Below are 13982 nucleotides of genomic sequence, written 5' to 3' on the forward strand. Positions count from 1 at the left end.
TAGGAATATTAGGATCATATTTTGATACCTATTTACATTACATTTGAAATTTACCACGAGCTTTGCGGTGAAGGAAAACATCGTAAGGAAACCTGTACAAACCTGCGAAGCAATTCAATGGTGCGTGTGAAGTTCCCAATCCGCACTGGGCCCGCGTGGGAACTATGGCCCAAGCCCTCTTGTTCTGAGAGGAGGCCTGTGCCCAGCAGTGGGACGTATATAGGCTGGGATGATGATGATGATGATGATTTTGATACCTTTGCATACTCAACAAATTAATAGGCTTATGGTTACTTTACTATCAACAGTTAAACGACTTTTTAATTGTAATATTATTTGATTGTAGTCTCGCTGTGGTGGAGATTATCATGTAGGCTAAAATTTGCATAGAGTTGATCGTACCCTTGATTTTTTGACAGACAGCGACCCCAGGGGTTAACACGGCAGTTGCGAAAAATCTGACTACAATAACTGTATACAAAACGTTTTACGTCTTCCCCACAAAAAGTTCGTTCCATAGCGATAAGTAAATTCTACCGATCCTTGTAGCTCCATGGGAACGCACCCACAAAGCTTTATTCACACGATGCGAGAAATAACAGAGTTTGAATACATTGCAGGACCGCGCAGGTGCACTATAACAAGCGATCAGTCATCAACAGCGATGTACCACAACCAGCATTATATTCCTTGCTCCGTCTTAATAAGGCTTCACACTCACTGGTTAGGTTAAAACAGGCATGCTGTTAGCCACCATGGACGTTAAGTAGCAGAGGTTAAACATTTATCTCATACATACAATCCAGACAGTGTTTACTACCTAAAGTGAAGTCACGGGTGATTTACGCCATTGGTTTGAAACCTGGGGGTAATTACGAATCACCAAAGGGGTAAAGCCGTGTTTGACGTGAAGTCTTCGTTAAATGCCGAAATCGTGGGTACAAACGCGATGAGATAATCGCACCGTACTCGTTTTATGGAATAAGCTTTACTAATTTTTTCATGGGCGATTTAAAAATAAAGTGAACTGGCCACTGCCTTTGACCTTTGGTCATTTTATTCGCATTATTATCGTTTATCTCAGGCATAAAGTACACGGAATAAAATAATGAGTTTGGAAGGTCATGTGTCGCGGTTTGTTGACACTATATTTGACAGCGTTAAGCTACATTAGAGCGAGGTGCATTTGTTCTCAAGCCGTAACATGGCATGTGCAAACTAAAATAAAAGTAAACGAGTACGTATCTTTGTTTTTTGTTAAGTATGAAAATTTGGTTCAGTCCGTAGCGTCAGCATAAATTAGAGATATAACATTGTCTAACATTTTGACCTTAGAGCGTTTGATGAAACATCCGATTATAACTTACCTACATAATAAAAAAGTTGCTTCTGAACCTCGTGACTAACACAACGTAAGAAATCCGCTCACATCATAGATAGCTCAGATTGAACATTAAAGTTTAAAATTAATGAAACAACTGTCGAAGCTACATTAGCTTTTCTCTTTGCAAGAATTTGTTTTGATTTTCGTTGCATATTTTTACTTTGCCGTCATAATGTTTTTTCGTTCGTATTTAGGTCCCGTGTACGCAAGATTAGCCAATCTTATTAATATCTTATCCAATAACACTACAACCCTCCTCGACACAGGCATTACTTACTAAAATATAATTCTAATTAACACTTAAAAAGCCAGATAATTATTTTTTGTAATCAAAATTAGTTTTTCAATAACAAACAAGAGTTTAACTTTAAGACGATCTTAGTTCACAAAGGCGCGGAACCAAAAGATGTAGCAAACTCGTTTGGTTTTAGCTGTCTGATTTTAAGACACGGGGTACCTTAACAAAGTCTTAGTTCACGTGTTGTAAGGGGTCAAAGCCAAAATAGCTGTGGCTCGTACTCATGTCAAACGAATCCTACAAATAACAAACTCAGTGCGCTGGAGAGGACCTCGGCCTCCGATATACATTATTTAATAGAACTCGAGACTGCACCTACAATCCACGCCTTGAATTTTCTTTAATTTGATAATAATATATTAAAATCAATAAAACATATTAACTAAGATTACAATGTTGGTTGGTTTTATAATTAACATCATAATATAAGGACATGTCAATTTTGATTTCTTTTTTTAACGTTAAATTTAATGTCAATTCTTCGTTATACAAATTAGAGAATTCAGTACAATTCATTTTTATATTAAAAATTAAAACACAGGTGTAAACTAATCTAAAATTATAGTAATTTAATGAAGAGGTAAACTGTATGTAGGGTATCTTTCACTAATAGACAACAGTATAATGCCAGATGCACATTGGTTTTCTATCCCGGGAGCGAGACACAACAGTTTCCATACGAATTCGCGGGCAATAGCTAGTATTTAACGAAAGTGCTAAAATGCTTACAAGTTGAAAAAAATATACTTCTACTTGATACCGCCCCAGGGCGCCCTATAGTTCAAGGAGGGTTGTTATCCTGACCAGTTGTCTTACTAATTTTCATTTTAAAAGACGCGTATTCGCAGACTTTACGCGAAATAGCACTCGATATCGGTAGTTTAATTTTTCGAATCACAACACCCGAAACCCATTTATTCAGCTAAATTCGAAATAAGAGCAAAAAATTACGGCTCTTAATTAAGCCGCCTTCACATTCCCGTCGTGTTGTGTCGTGACGCATCAGAACGGTATCGGTTTCATACTTTTATTAGGTTGCGTTCACATTTTATTTGATGTAGTGTGTAGTGACGGCTTGTTGTTTTGTCGCATCACAAGCTATAGAGAGAGAGAGAAACGGAGATCATCACAACAAAACACGACAGATAAATTTGATTGCGGCTTTAACCGTGTCAACTAATCGAAAGTCCATAACAATCATTAGGCAAGTTTGGGGGTAAATGCGGATGTCTAAATTGAGATTTTATTTTGTACCGATTTCAACCCCTGGCGTAGGAACCTGCTATCGAAACATAGGGTGAGGTTAGGGGTAAATGCGGATGTTAAAATCAGGGTGTTGTTTGTACGTGTCTAGTGGCGACGCAGCCGGCTCAGCGCGCGCGGCCGAGCCGGCGCCCGGCGCGCCCCTAGCGTTTACCGTTGTTGTACGAGAGGCTCCGGAGCGGCGCTTTGAAGTTCGCCGCCGCCTGCTGCTGGATCTGATAGGCGAGAGGGTGGATCTTGAAGCCGTATAATCTGGAACAAACGGTCGAACGTCATACGTCACCTATCTTATCAAATGGTACGTTGTGTTTTAAGCACCAGCATCCCCCTCCTTTTTGGGAAGGGCGGGCTGATACTCAGCACTTCCAGCTGCTGCTGCTACAGTATATGCACAGTATACTACTGTATACGCAACAACTCATAACGTCCATAACCTCTTATATGCGTGAACTAAAAAAGTACAAGTTTGAACAATATTATCGAGATTAAATTACACACAATTAATCTTGCGACGATTGTTCTAATAATGCGGAGTGTCTCACCTGGGCACGAACTGGACGATGGCGCGTTTGGGGCGGTACTCTGGATACACCGTGAATACCATGTCCGGAGTAAGCGCGGTGGTAGCGGGTCGACTTCGGCGTGTAAACATCCATGCACTTGGGGCAGTAGAGCTTGACCATCGCCTCGCCGGGGACGTCGGACAGGCCAATATAGGTTTCCACATACGAGGGGCTAATGCGGTGAGGGTCTCGCCTCGAGGGGCTATTGCGGTGAGGGTCTCACCTCGAGGGGTTAATCCGGTGAGTGTATCACCACGAGGGGTTAATGCGTTGAGTGACACACCTCGATCGAGGGGTTAATGCAGTGAGTGTCTCACCTCAAGGGGCTAATGCGGTGAGGGTCTCACCTCAAGGGGTTAATGCGGAGAGTTTCTCACCTGGGCACGAACTGGACGGTGGCGCGCTTGGGCCGGTACTCCGGGTGCACCATGAACACCATGTGCGGGAAACCGGTGCCGAAGTAAGCGCCGTCCGTGTGGTGGTAGCGGGACGACTTCGGCGTGTAAACGTCCATGCACTTGGGACAGTAGAGCTTGACCATCGCCTCGCCGGGGACGTCCGACAGGCCTGGACAAAAAAAAACAAGTCTTAACAATCTTTGCGGGTCAAACTCTTTAGTGTATCTTGTTGCGGGTTCTGCCTTTTCGCATTTGCCAACTGTTACATTTAATTTCCCAACTCTAAATTTTCTCCGAAACCAATTTTTTTTTTCACTTTGTTTTCTTATGCTTTTATAGAGCACTGTAGGTAAGGTTAGGTTTGCTTTATGAAAGTTCCGAAAAAAATATCAGTTTCAGAGAAAGTCCTTAGTTGGCAAATGAAACGTTTGTGAAGCGTGAGTTGGGTAAAGGTAGAGAACCAGCTTGTTGCCATGGCAACGTCTCCTGAATTACAATACAATACAACGACACTGTATTGTACTATCAGCCAAATATGTGGTCTACCACCCTAAAGTTGATAATCGTTTGCATGTCATAAAACAATAATGCCAAAAGACGTGTCTGTCAACTTGAAAGTTCGACTTCAGCGACAAATCCATTTGATAGAATCTTGTTTACAAATTGATAGACCACTAATTTGGCTGATGGTACTTTACGAATAGAAGGTGATGCAGAAAAAGGTATACAGAGAGAAAAATTACAAAGTAAGCAATAGGCGCCCTACATGTACAGGGGTTATTGATGAACCAATAGAAACGCTTCATTTAACTATCCTCGCCAAGCATCGCTCTGGTGGAAACAGCTGAGCGGAGCTTCCATTTGAGATTTTCGACATTTTGGAACTAATCTGTTTTGACATTGCGACGTACTAAGAACATATTTGGTTATTGGCTCTGTGCACGACATGAGCGCCACCTAGCGTCCGCAACTTTTATGGCTCTGATGCTCTGACGTTTTGAAATTTCATCGCGACATTGTGACAAAAATCAAACCTATAACGTATTAATTTATAATACAAAATTACTGTGATACCGTGATTTGGGTGGACAAAAGGTTGTGAATTCTTTTTTGGTCATTAAAATTAAATGAGGTAAGTAAAATTTATTCAAAAAGTGTGTTTTATTTTCGTTATGTCAGGGTTTGTTTACTTCATGTTTAGTTGTACTTTTACTGTAAAACGAAAAGATAAAGCTATCTTATTGGTTTCTTTGAATAAAAGTAAAATTATATAATTGTTCTTATATCGCTAGTAATAAATTAAATATCGTTTTCAGATCAAAATGAGTATCATTTTGAAGACCGGTTTTGTGAGTATCACTCAATATAAAATTTCAACCACAAACCGTTCCATAAGGAAAATTGTTGCTGGACATGTCCGAGATGTAGACGAATTAAGAACAAAACAGGGACAATGTTCAATAATTCAAGCTCGCATCATAACACAAACATCTATTACTAAAATTAGGTAGTTAAATTCTATACAAATTGCTTTGTTAATGACAGATTCATATGAGTATGACAGATGACAGAGCCAGAACTATTTCTACTTTTGGCCACCATGAGCGCAGCGATAGATTTCATCACCCCCACCTAGTACTTCGCACCCTCCCAATAGCGGACCGGTAACACTCGGTCGCAACGACCGCACAGTTGGGGAAGTCCTGGGCCAGATTCCTAATACATATGTAATGTATGTACAACAGCTAACACTCACCAAGTGGCAGCATGGGGTGACACTCACAGTACACTCTTGGACAATGGCCAAAGTCACCGGCTTGGAATTTTTCTAACATCTGCCCGATGCCTCTGTGTATAAGAAAAAAAAAGGGGTCATAGAAGCTTGTTGGAGTGTGAACACAACCCCTAAAGACTAACAGCCTTATTCATAAACAATCCTTAACTGAGGTTTGATCGGTCTGTTACTTAGCAGACTGATTAAGCTTGTTAGACGGTTGTCAAGAAGTATGATTCATAAACGCTTGCTAGCAGTCTGCTAGTTGTTGAGCTGCTGATAGACGGATTAGACGCGTTATGTTGGCCATCTTGACAAATCAAAGACAAAAAATGGCCTCATTGATAATTAAAAAAAAAATTGACAGCAGTGACAGCAAATTAGCAGGAAAAAAAAGCGAGATGTTTGTTTTCCCGCCATTTCCGATCCGCATGTTTATGTTTAAGTGCAAAAAGCCGTAATTATGTTAATCATCCTAATTTTATTTTTTTCATATTTATTCTTGTAAAGTAGTAAAGTAGCAGTAATTTTAGAGGATTTTTAAATACAAATTCCTGAAAATAAATTAAAAAAATTAAAAAAAAACCAGGAATGTTTACCAACATCGAGTCTGCTAATCCGTATGTATACACGGATCGGTCAAGCGATAAATCCGACTTTTCGCGTTAACGTCGTCATTGCACTCAGTTGGCAGTTTTGTTTTTGCATGTAAGTGTGCGGAACTCTACATGTGTGCACTTCCCCCAGCAACACCAGAACTATTATAAAGGTAATCTATCCGGCAGAAAGCCCGCGTTGCTCTAAGGGATTATCATATCAAATTATTAAAAATCTACAAAGGTATAGATAGATCATCAAACTTCCGGAGTGGGGGCTTGTGACCTCACTATTAGGTTAAAAACGTACCACATAGTGACTTCACTCGAAACTTCTAAGCGCTGTATCCTCGCCATTTTTTGTTTGTCAAACAAAAGCAAAAATACGTGTACAATATTTTTCATTATCTAACTGACGGACTAAACAGTTTTTCGTCTATCTTAATCTCTCGATGTCGTCTATCCACTAGGAGGGAGGCCTAGCTACCAACACGGCCTAGATACATACATATACAACTATTTCTCTAAACAAAAGTGTCCCATCATAAAATTGACAAGAAATCAGTTTTGTCAAGAAATTATTAACACTAAGGACGATATCATAAAACATAAACTGCATAAAACATCCAACACTTCTTGCTGTCAGGTAAACATCATGAAATCTTGTGAGGGAAAAAATCGTTATTTTAAACTTATTTTGTAACTAAAGTACAATTCAATAGAATCTGTCAATTTTCTACATATTTAAGACACCCTATCGTGGGCACACTTGATTATATATGTCCCTGTTGTTGCAATTATCATCTAAAAGGAATCAAAAAAGAATAATAGTCACATCACAAAGCCTTAGGCAGCCCGGTGTTTATATTAGTAGGCTGGAAGTGTCTACAGGATTGTCAGATTCTATTGAATTGGAGTTTACATCGAAACTTTCTAATGGATCCAACAACAAAGATTATGTGACTTTGTATATATTTAAACACAATATTACTAATTTTTGTGTTGAAACATCAACAGCAACAACTTATAATAGACATGTACTGAGCGTCAGAAAATTTGGCCCGCTCTCCATACAAAATTACCTATAACTGCATACATTTGAGGGCCAGATTTTTTGCCGCTCAGTATATATTTGAGAAACAGTCATACATGAATAGTTCGGCTAAATTATGAACAGTGGCAAATAGCTCATCAATCACAGTTCACGGTACAATAAACAAGTGTAAGCTCACCTGTTTGTCAGTATATAGCGAGCGTGTATCAGCCCATAGAGTATCTCCGAGGCCTGCTCCACGAGGTCTGACTGGTTTGGATTGTCGTCCAAATCATCGTCTGGCAAAATATAATTATATAAACATTAGAGGGCATTAGTCCCAAAGCAAGCAAGGACCTAAGATGTCAAAGGTTTTTTTTTATTATCCAACTGGATGGCAAACGAGCAAGTGGGTCTCCTGATGTTAAGAGATCACCACCGCCCTATCTGCAACACCAGGGGTATTGCAGATGCGTTGCCAACCTAGAGGCCTAAGATGGGATACCTCAAGTGCCAGTAATTCCACCGGCTGTCTTACTCTCCACGCCGAAACACAACAGTGCAAGCACTGCTGCTTCACGGCAGGATTCGCGAGCAAGATGGTGGTAGCAATCCGGGCGGACCTTGCACAAGGTCCTACCACCTGCAAGGAATGTGTTTTTCATGAAACAATAGAAACGCTTCATTTACCTAGCTTTGCTATGCTGTTTCCACCAGATGTGCTGTGCGATAGGTAAATTGAGGCGTTTCTATTGGTACACTAAAATCAAATTCCTTGCAACACCCTCTCACATCTTTGATGGAAGCCTTGTGTCCAAGAAAATAACCATTCATTATACCTTCAACTACAACTTTTTGCTTAATGGCAACCGGTCGCTTTAGGTTAGCAACCATTACTGCCAATGACACCTGACAGCAGCAAAGTATACATGTGTCTGACCGGTTATTAAAGGTTTTTCTAAACGGGGGTTGTGTTTTAGTAGGGAGTTTGTTGCATACCGTTCATTATACCTAGTCGTCCACAAAGACATGAGATATTAAATAATTTATTGAATCAGGCGTTACTTTGCGGAGGTCCATGTCAATGAACTAAAATAATTTCCTTAAAAGGTCGCGGTGAGCAAGGAAATTATTTTAGTTCATTGACATGAGATATTGACAAAATTTGACATTAATAATAATAATGTTTATTGACAAATAGTTACATTAAGAACCAACTCTACCTATATAGAAGTATCATATTATGTCCTTCCTAACAGAACCAGACAGTGTAAGAAATAATAATGGACACCTATACTCACTTGGATTGGATAGGTATTCAACAAAATGTAAACAAAAGTGAATTGGTGTCTTAAATATTGAAATTCCCCATTAAACTATCTAAACATTTACATTTCTGTATTGAAATACACTAGTCTAGTTTGTATTAAATGACAGATAAGTAAAATGTATAAAATCCTTGAATGTACCAAATCTGGCTGCTGAAGTTTGTTTACATTTAGTTAAATACCTATCCAAACCAAATATAGTCTCAACTAAGTAAAGCTTGTACTATGGATACTAGGCAACGGATAAACATACTTATATAGATAAATACACATGTATTATATAAATATATATGAACATATAATTAAACATCCGAGACCATTAGAACAATAATCATATTATTATACAAATGGCTGGAAATAAAAAAATTGCCTCAATCTTTGTAGTTATTCACTAACTATTTGGCCATCTGTTGTCAGTAAATTACATCAAATAAAACCAGAAACAAAAGATTAAAAATTATACCACTATAATTATTTAATCATTAGTTATACTAAATGAATATTAGGAAAAAGAACCATTGTTACATGATATTGTCTTAAAGAATTATACTAGGTTAATTGTCCTATTATCTATTCATGTGAAACATATTTCTAAGTTTGTTATTTCTAGATATGTTAAGTAGTTTATTTAGATATTAATTATATAAAAATTTATATTTCCTTAAACCTCTTCAATACACGAATTAAAATAGCATAATATGTTATGTAAAGTTAATTAATGTAATTAATTTTAAATGAACAAATCATTTTTTAAATTTTTGTAAAAGGTGTTGCAATAAATAAATACTGAATACTGAATGCCCGTGGGTCTGTGTCATTGGATTACTCGCAGTACCTAGTTCCTTTCTTTTCATACTAATAATAATAATTCTCCTTTTTTGCACTGCTATAGGAACTATACCTACTATGAATAAACATAATATGTGCATGCATAATAGAGAGCGGATTTAAAGTAGCGATTACAAATTTAATATGGATAAGTTAGTACCAATATTCATTTTTCATATCAACTGAACAAAAAGGTGCATAATGAATAGGATCTATTGCGTTTGAGCTGTATAAAACTCCTTTGATTAGAATAACTTTATGTTTCTTTACATATAATTATTTAGTTAATTGCAGGAATAACATTTATTGAATTTGATTATGTATAAGATTGCATTGCGGTAAGTTATAAGATAACTGTAAGACCAATAAACAATGTAATACTTCATAAATAAATCTATCTATCTAATCAATTGCACTAGTCATATCCATATTAAACTTGTAATCGCTACTTCAAATCAGCTCTCTAATAATAAAATTGTGTCAACTCTTCTCTTTGCATTGCTGAGCTATTATTACATTCTACATAATCTACATTAAAGACAAACATGGAATAACATCGTATCTAATACACCAGAATATTTTGTAAATAGTAATTAGCAATGGCTACCTAAAAATGAGCTATAAGTAGTTACTAAGTTATACATAGCATTATACACATTATGTGCATGTTATTGTTTCCAGAAACCACTAAAATTTGATCTCTCATCAATAATGAAATTGCCAACGACCAATCGCAGCGCCGAAGCTACGTGAATAATTATTCATAATTCATAAAACAGGGATATTGACTAACCAGGCTCCAAGTCCAGGATCATGTCGAGTGCCTGCCGGTAGTGCGGCACCTGTTCGTTCAGCCCTGTCAGGTTGAACTTGTCGTTTATGTAGTCTTCGTCGACCTGTAAAATCACCACGATCAATTGTACCATCCTCGCACGCCCACTACGCGACGCCACAAGCTCTAGATACTCACCTCGCAAAAGAATTCGTTCCCTCGCAGCCCGCAAAACCATGAAATCCATGATACCTCCTCCGAGCTACTCATTTTCCTAGAACACAGAAAAAATTATCAGTCCCTTCACTCACTGACACACAAAACCAACGCCTGACTGACCACACTTCAACAAATGTGCATTCTTGCGATTACGACGGCGATTTTAACTTTTTAACGGCGATTTACACTTATTATAAAAACACTGAAGTCTCGGTACGGTTCAGTTTAGCGCATTCGTGAATTTAGAACGGATAAAAGCCTTTAAAAATGCTTGATACCTCACCTTTTGGTACCTTGATTAGCCACGCTTGACGATCTCCTCTCGAGGCGAGGACAGAGGGAGAAAATTTCATTCATTCAACATTCAGTTTCGTGTAGAGGTGCGGATATCCAGCTTTGTCTATGGCCAGCACAGATGTTATACGGTAAGGACGTAACGACAAATCAGTTATTTTTATTTATATTAATAATAACGACAGGTTATAAGCTAATAACTTATAACTGTAGTCAAAGAAAGATAATCACATAAAAAAATATTAACGCTTTTTCATTTTAATTTACAAAAAAAAGCGTCTGTGCATTATTTCCACTTTTTCTTTTCTCAGAAATGCCTTCTCTTTACTTATATTTTATTGCTGAACGTTGTTCAATTTTATTTACGCCTGCCTGACTGATCTTCCAAGACTGACTGTGTCTTGCGTCACTTTTAGCCTTTTAGGCACAAAGGTCTGAGTCTGAGCCGTCTGAACCAAAAAGTTATTAAAAAAAACAATTGAGTGAACGTATGAAAGGAATGAGATTGATACGAGGAAGGCGCGAAATTTGAAAATTAAAGGAGGATGGGCAGATTTTATGTACAGCCAAGTGTAAAAATAAGTAGGTATTTATTCGAATAACTCAAAAATGTTACTACGGCCTTATTGCGTCGGAATAAGAGTCTGTGGTACTTATTTTTGAAACTTTGAATAAGTTCATATTTTTACACTTGACTTACTAGGAAGGAACCAATAACGACAACATATCATTGGAAAGGTTTTTTTTATATTGTACCTACAACTTTTTCAATGGCGGGAAATCTCGAATCGCTGAGTAAAAAAAGCTATGGCAAGATAAAAAAAAAACATTCCATTATTAAGATTATTTTTGTTATTATAGGCTTTTAGTTCTTTACAACAATTTTTAAACCTTTTATCATATAAATAAAACACACAATATGTTGAAAATCGCCTCAAGAAAAGTATGGTACTTATGTGCCTTTGTTTTTGGGTTTTTGGTTTGCTGGACTTGGCGGGGGCACAGATAAAGAAAACAACCAAATATCGATACACCAATTATTAAACATTGACTTTATGACTACTATTTTTCAGACAAGGTTTGTCAATTTGTGAGCTGTGTTCAGTGCCCAACTAGAGGAGATGCTTCGTGTCTTCCAGTGTGCACAGTTTCCGATACTCCGACGCAAAAAATGACACAAAAAAAACATATGAAAACGCAGAAAAAAAATCATGGACAGTTATTTACATACAAAACTTTTATAATCTGTATTAGGTGGAGTTGAGGTGGAGTAATTTACGATGACGCGTGCCTCAAAAAAAAACCTAAATAGTAACGTCAAAGAGAATATAACCACTACGTTTTAACGTTAACGTTTAAACTCAGTGACTCAAACTCGATAACTTTTTTCACACCGATTTGAGACTAACCGCCGTAGTAAAAGTTTTAGAACTTAGAATAAGCTATCAACTAAAAAACACGTCTACACTCCTAACTTCCCTGTATCAAAAACAACACTGACACACACTCTCTCTCTCTCTCGAATTGTGAAATGAATTGTATTATTCTTTGCTTGCGTGGTGTGATTGTCTACCTAAACGAGTCGTTTCATTTTGTGGGGTTGCCTACTTATTGCATAAACATTTCTGCAGTATTTTTTTTTTATTAAGTAGGTACTTATTATATATACATATTTAGCCTATAACTGTTTCCCACTGCTGGGCAAAGGTCTCTTCTCTTGACTTCCACATCTCCCTATCCAGAGCTATATTCGGCCACTCTCTCAGTTCCGCCTCCAGGTCATCTCGCCATCTCCACCTCGACCTGCCTTGCCGTCGGTGCCCGTCATGTGGTACCCACCATGTGGCTTTGTGGGTGGATCCGGCAGACATGTCAAATCATTTAGGAGACAGCGATCCTGTTTCACGCCTCGCTGTATTTGGAATGACTGGCCAGTTGACTGTCGCACCCCTGGCTCCAGGATTTCCCTACCGTCATCGTCAGGACTCCCAGAACCGCCGGACACTCCGGGCCTAAACGGGGAGTTACTCATGTCATTAGGATTGGACCGTAAGCCCACCGCGCTGGTCCAGTGCGAGTTGGTGGGGTAGGTAGTTAAGTCATTTTAATTAGGGCTCCGGAGCCAAAATGGCAAAAACGGAACCCTTAGTTTCGCCATGTCTCTGTCTGTCTGTCCGTCCGTCCGCGGCTTTGCTCAGGGACATCAATGCTAGAAAGCTGCAATTTTGCACGGATATATAGGTAAACTATGCCGACAAAGTGGTACCTACAATTAAAAGTTCAAAAAAAATTTTTTAGGGTACCTCCCATAGACGTAAAGTGGGGGTGATTTTTTTATCTCATCTAACCCTATGGCGTGGGGTATCGTTCGATAGGTCTTTTAAAACCATTAGGGGTTTGCTAAGACGATTTTTCGTTTCAGTGATGTGTTTGCGAAATATTCAACTTTAAAGTGCAAATTTTCATTAAAATCGAGCGTTCCCCCCCTCTAAAATCTAAACCGGTGGGTGGAAAAAATTGAAAAAATTCAGGTTGGTAGTAAGTATATCAAACTTTCAAGGAAAACTATAGCGGCCAAGTTTGCTTGAGAATTATTAGTAGTTTATGAGTAAATAGCAGCCTAAGGTATAAAATATACCTAAACTTGGAAGATTCCGTTAAAATACGAAATGCTTAGAAAAATATTACCTAATTTTTCCGTAACGGCTTCGGAACCCTATTTAAGCCGGTTTTTTTTTGTCTTTTCATTCATTATCTTGAAAGCTGAAACTAATAATATTGACTGTAGACGTCTAATCTACACTTAATCATCATCGTCAGCTGGAAGATGCCCACTGCTCAAAAATTCAAAATTCAAATCATTTTGTAGTGTGTGCGCCACACACACTCTCCCACTATGTACTATATAATAGTTGTAAGCCATACAATAAAGGCAGTATTTACTCGTCACTTGTGTTTAACTCAACTCCCGATATTACAATTTAACCAGTAAATAGGCCGCAATGGGCACTTTTACACGTCATTTTTTTAACTACCAGCGCTTTCGGAAAGACCATCATTGCCAAGAAGAATGCGCCGCAAGAAACTTGGCAGACAGTCATTTTTTCACAATACCTAATATAATTACAAATAAAACTGAGCAAATGCCTCCGCCTTAGAACGCCACAATGAACGACAACTCGCCACTTGCATCCAACGGTTTCCCACCACTCACGATGTCAGTCCACCTGGT

At 38.2% G+C, this 13982-nt stretch overlaps 1 protein-coding gene across 1 annotated transcript; it reads right to left on the reverse strand.

Annotated features, from left to right (window-relative positions):
• Positions 1-814: 814 nt before the first annotated feature.
• Positions 815-10841, reverse strand: LOC141434005 (casein kinase II subunit beta). The gene is made up of 7 exons (XM_074096242.1): positions 10740-10841; positions 10436-10511; positions 10259-10361; positions 7509-7608; positions 5663-5754; positions 3886-4075; positions 815-3197 (listed from the first exon to the last, which is right to left on the reverse strand). Exons 1-7 carry the CDS (start codon positions 10811-10813, stop codon positions 3089-3091), a joined length of 744 nt encoding a protein of 247 aa, XP_073952343.1. The 5' UTR covers positions 10814-10841; the 3' UTR covers positions 815-3088.
• Positions 10842-13982: the final 3141 nt, after the last annotated feature.

Source organism: Choristoneura fumiferana, chromosome Z, assembly GCF_025370935.1.
Source record: "Choristoneura fumiferana chromosome Z, NRCan_CFum_1, whole genome shotgun sequence".
NCBI lineage: Eukaryota > Metazoa > Arthropoda > Insecta > Lepidoptera > Tortricidae > Choristoneura > Choristoneura fumiferana.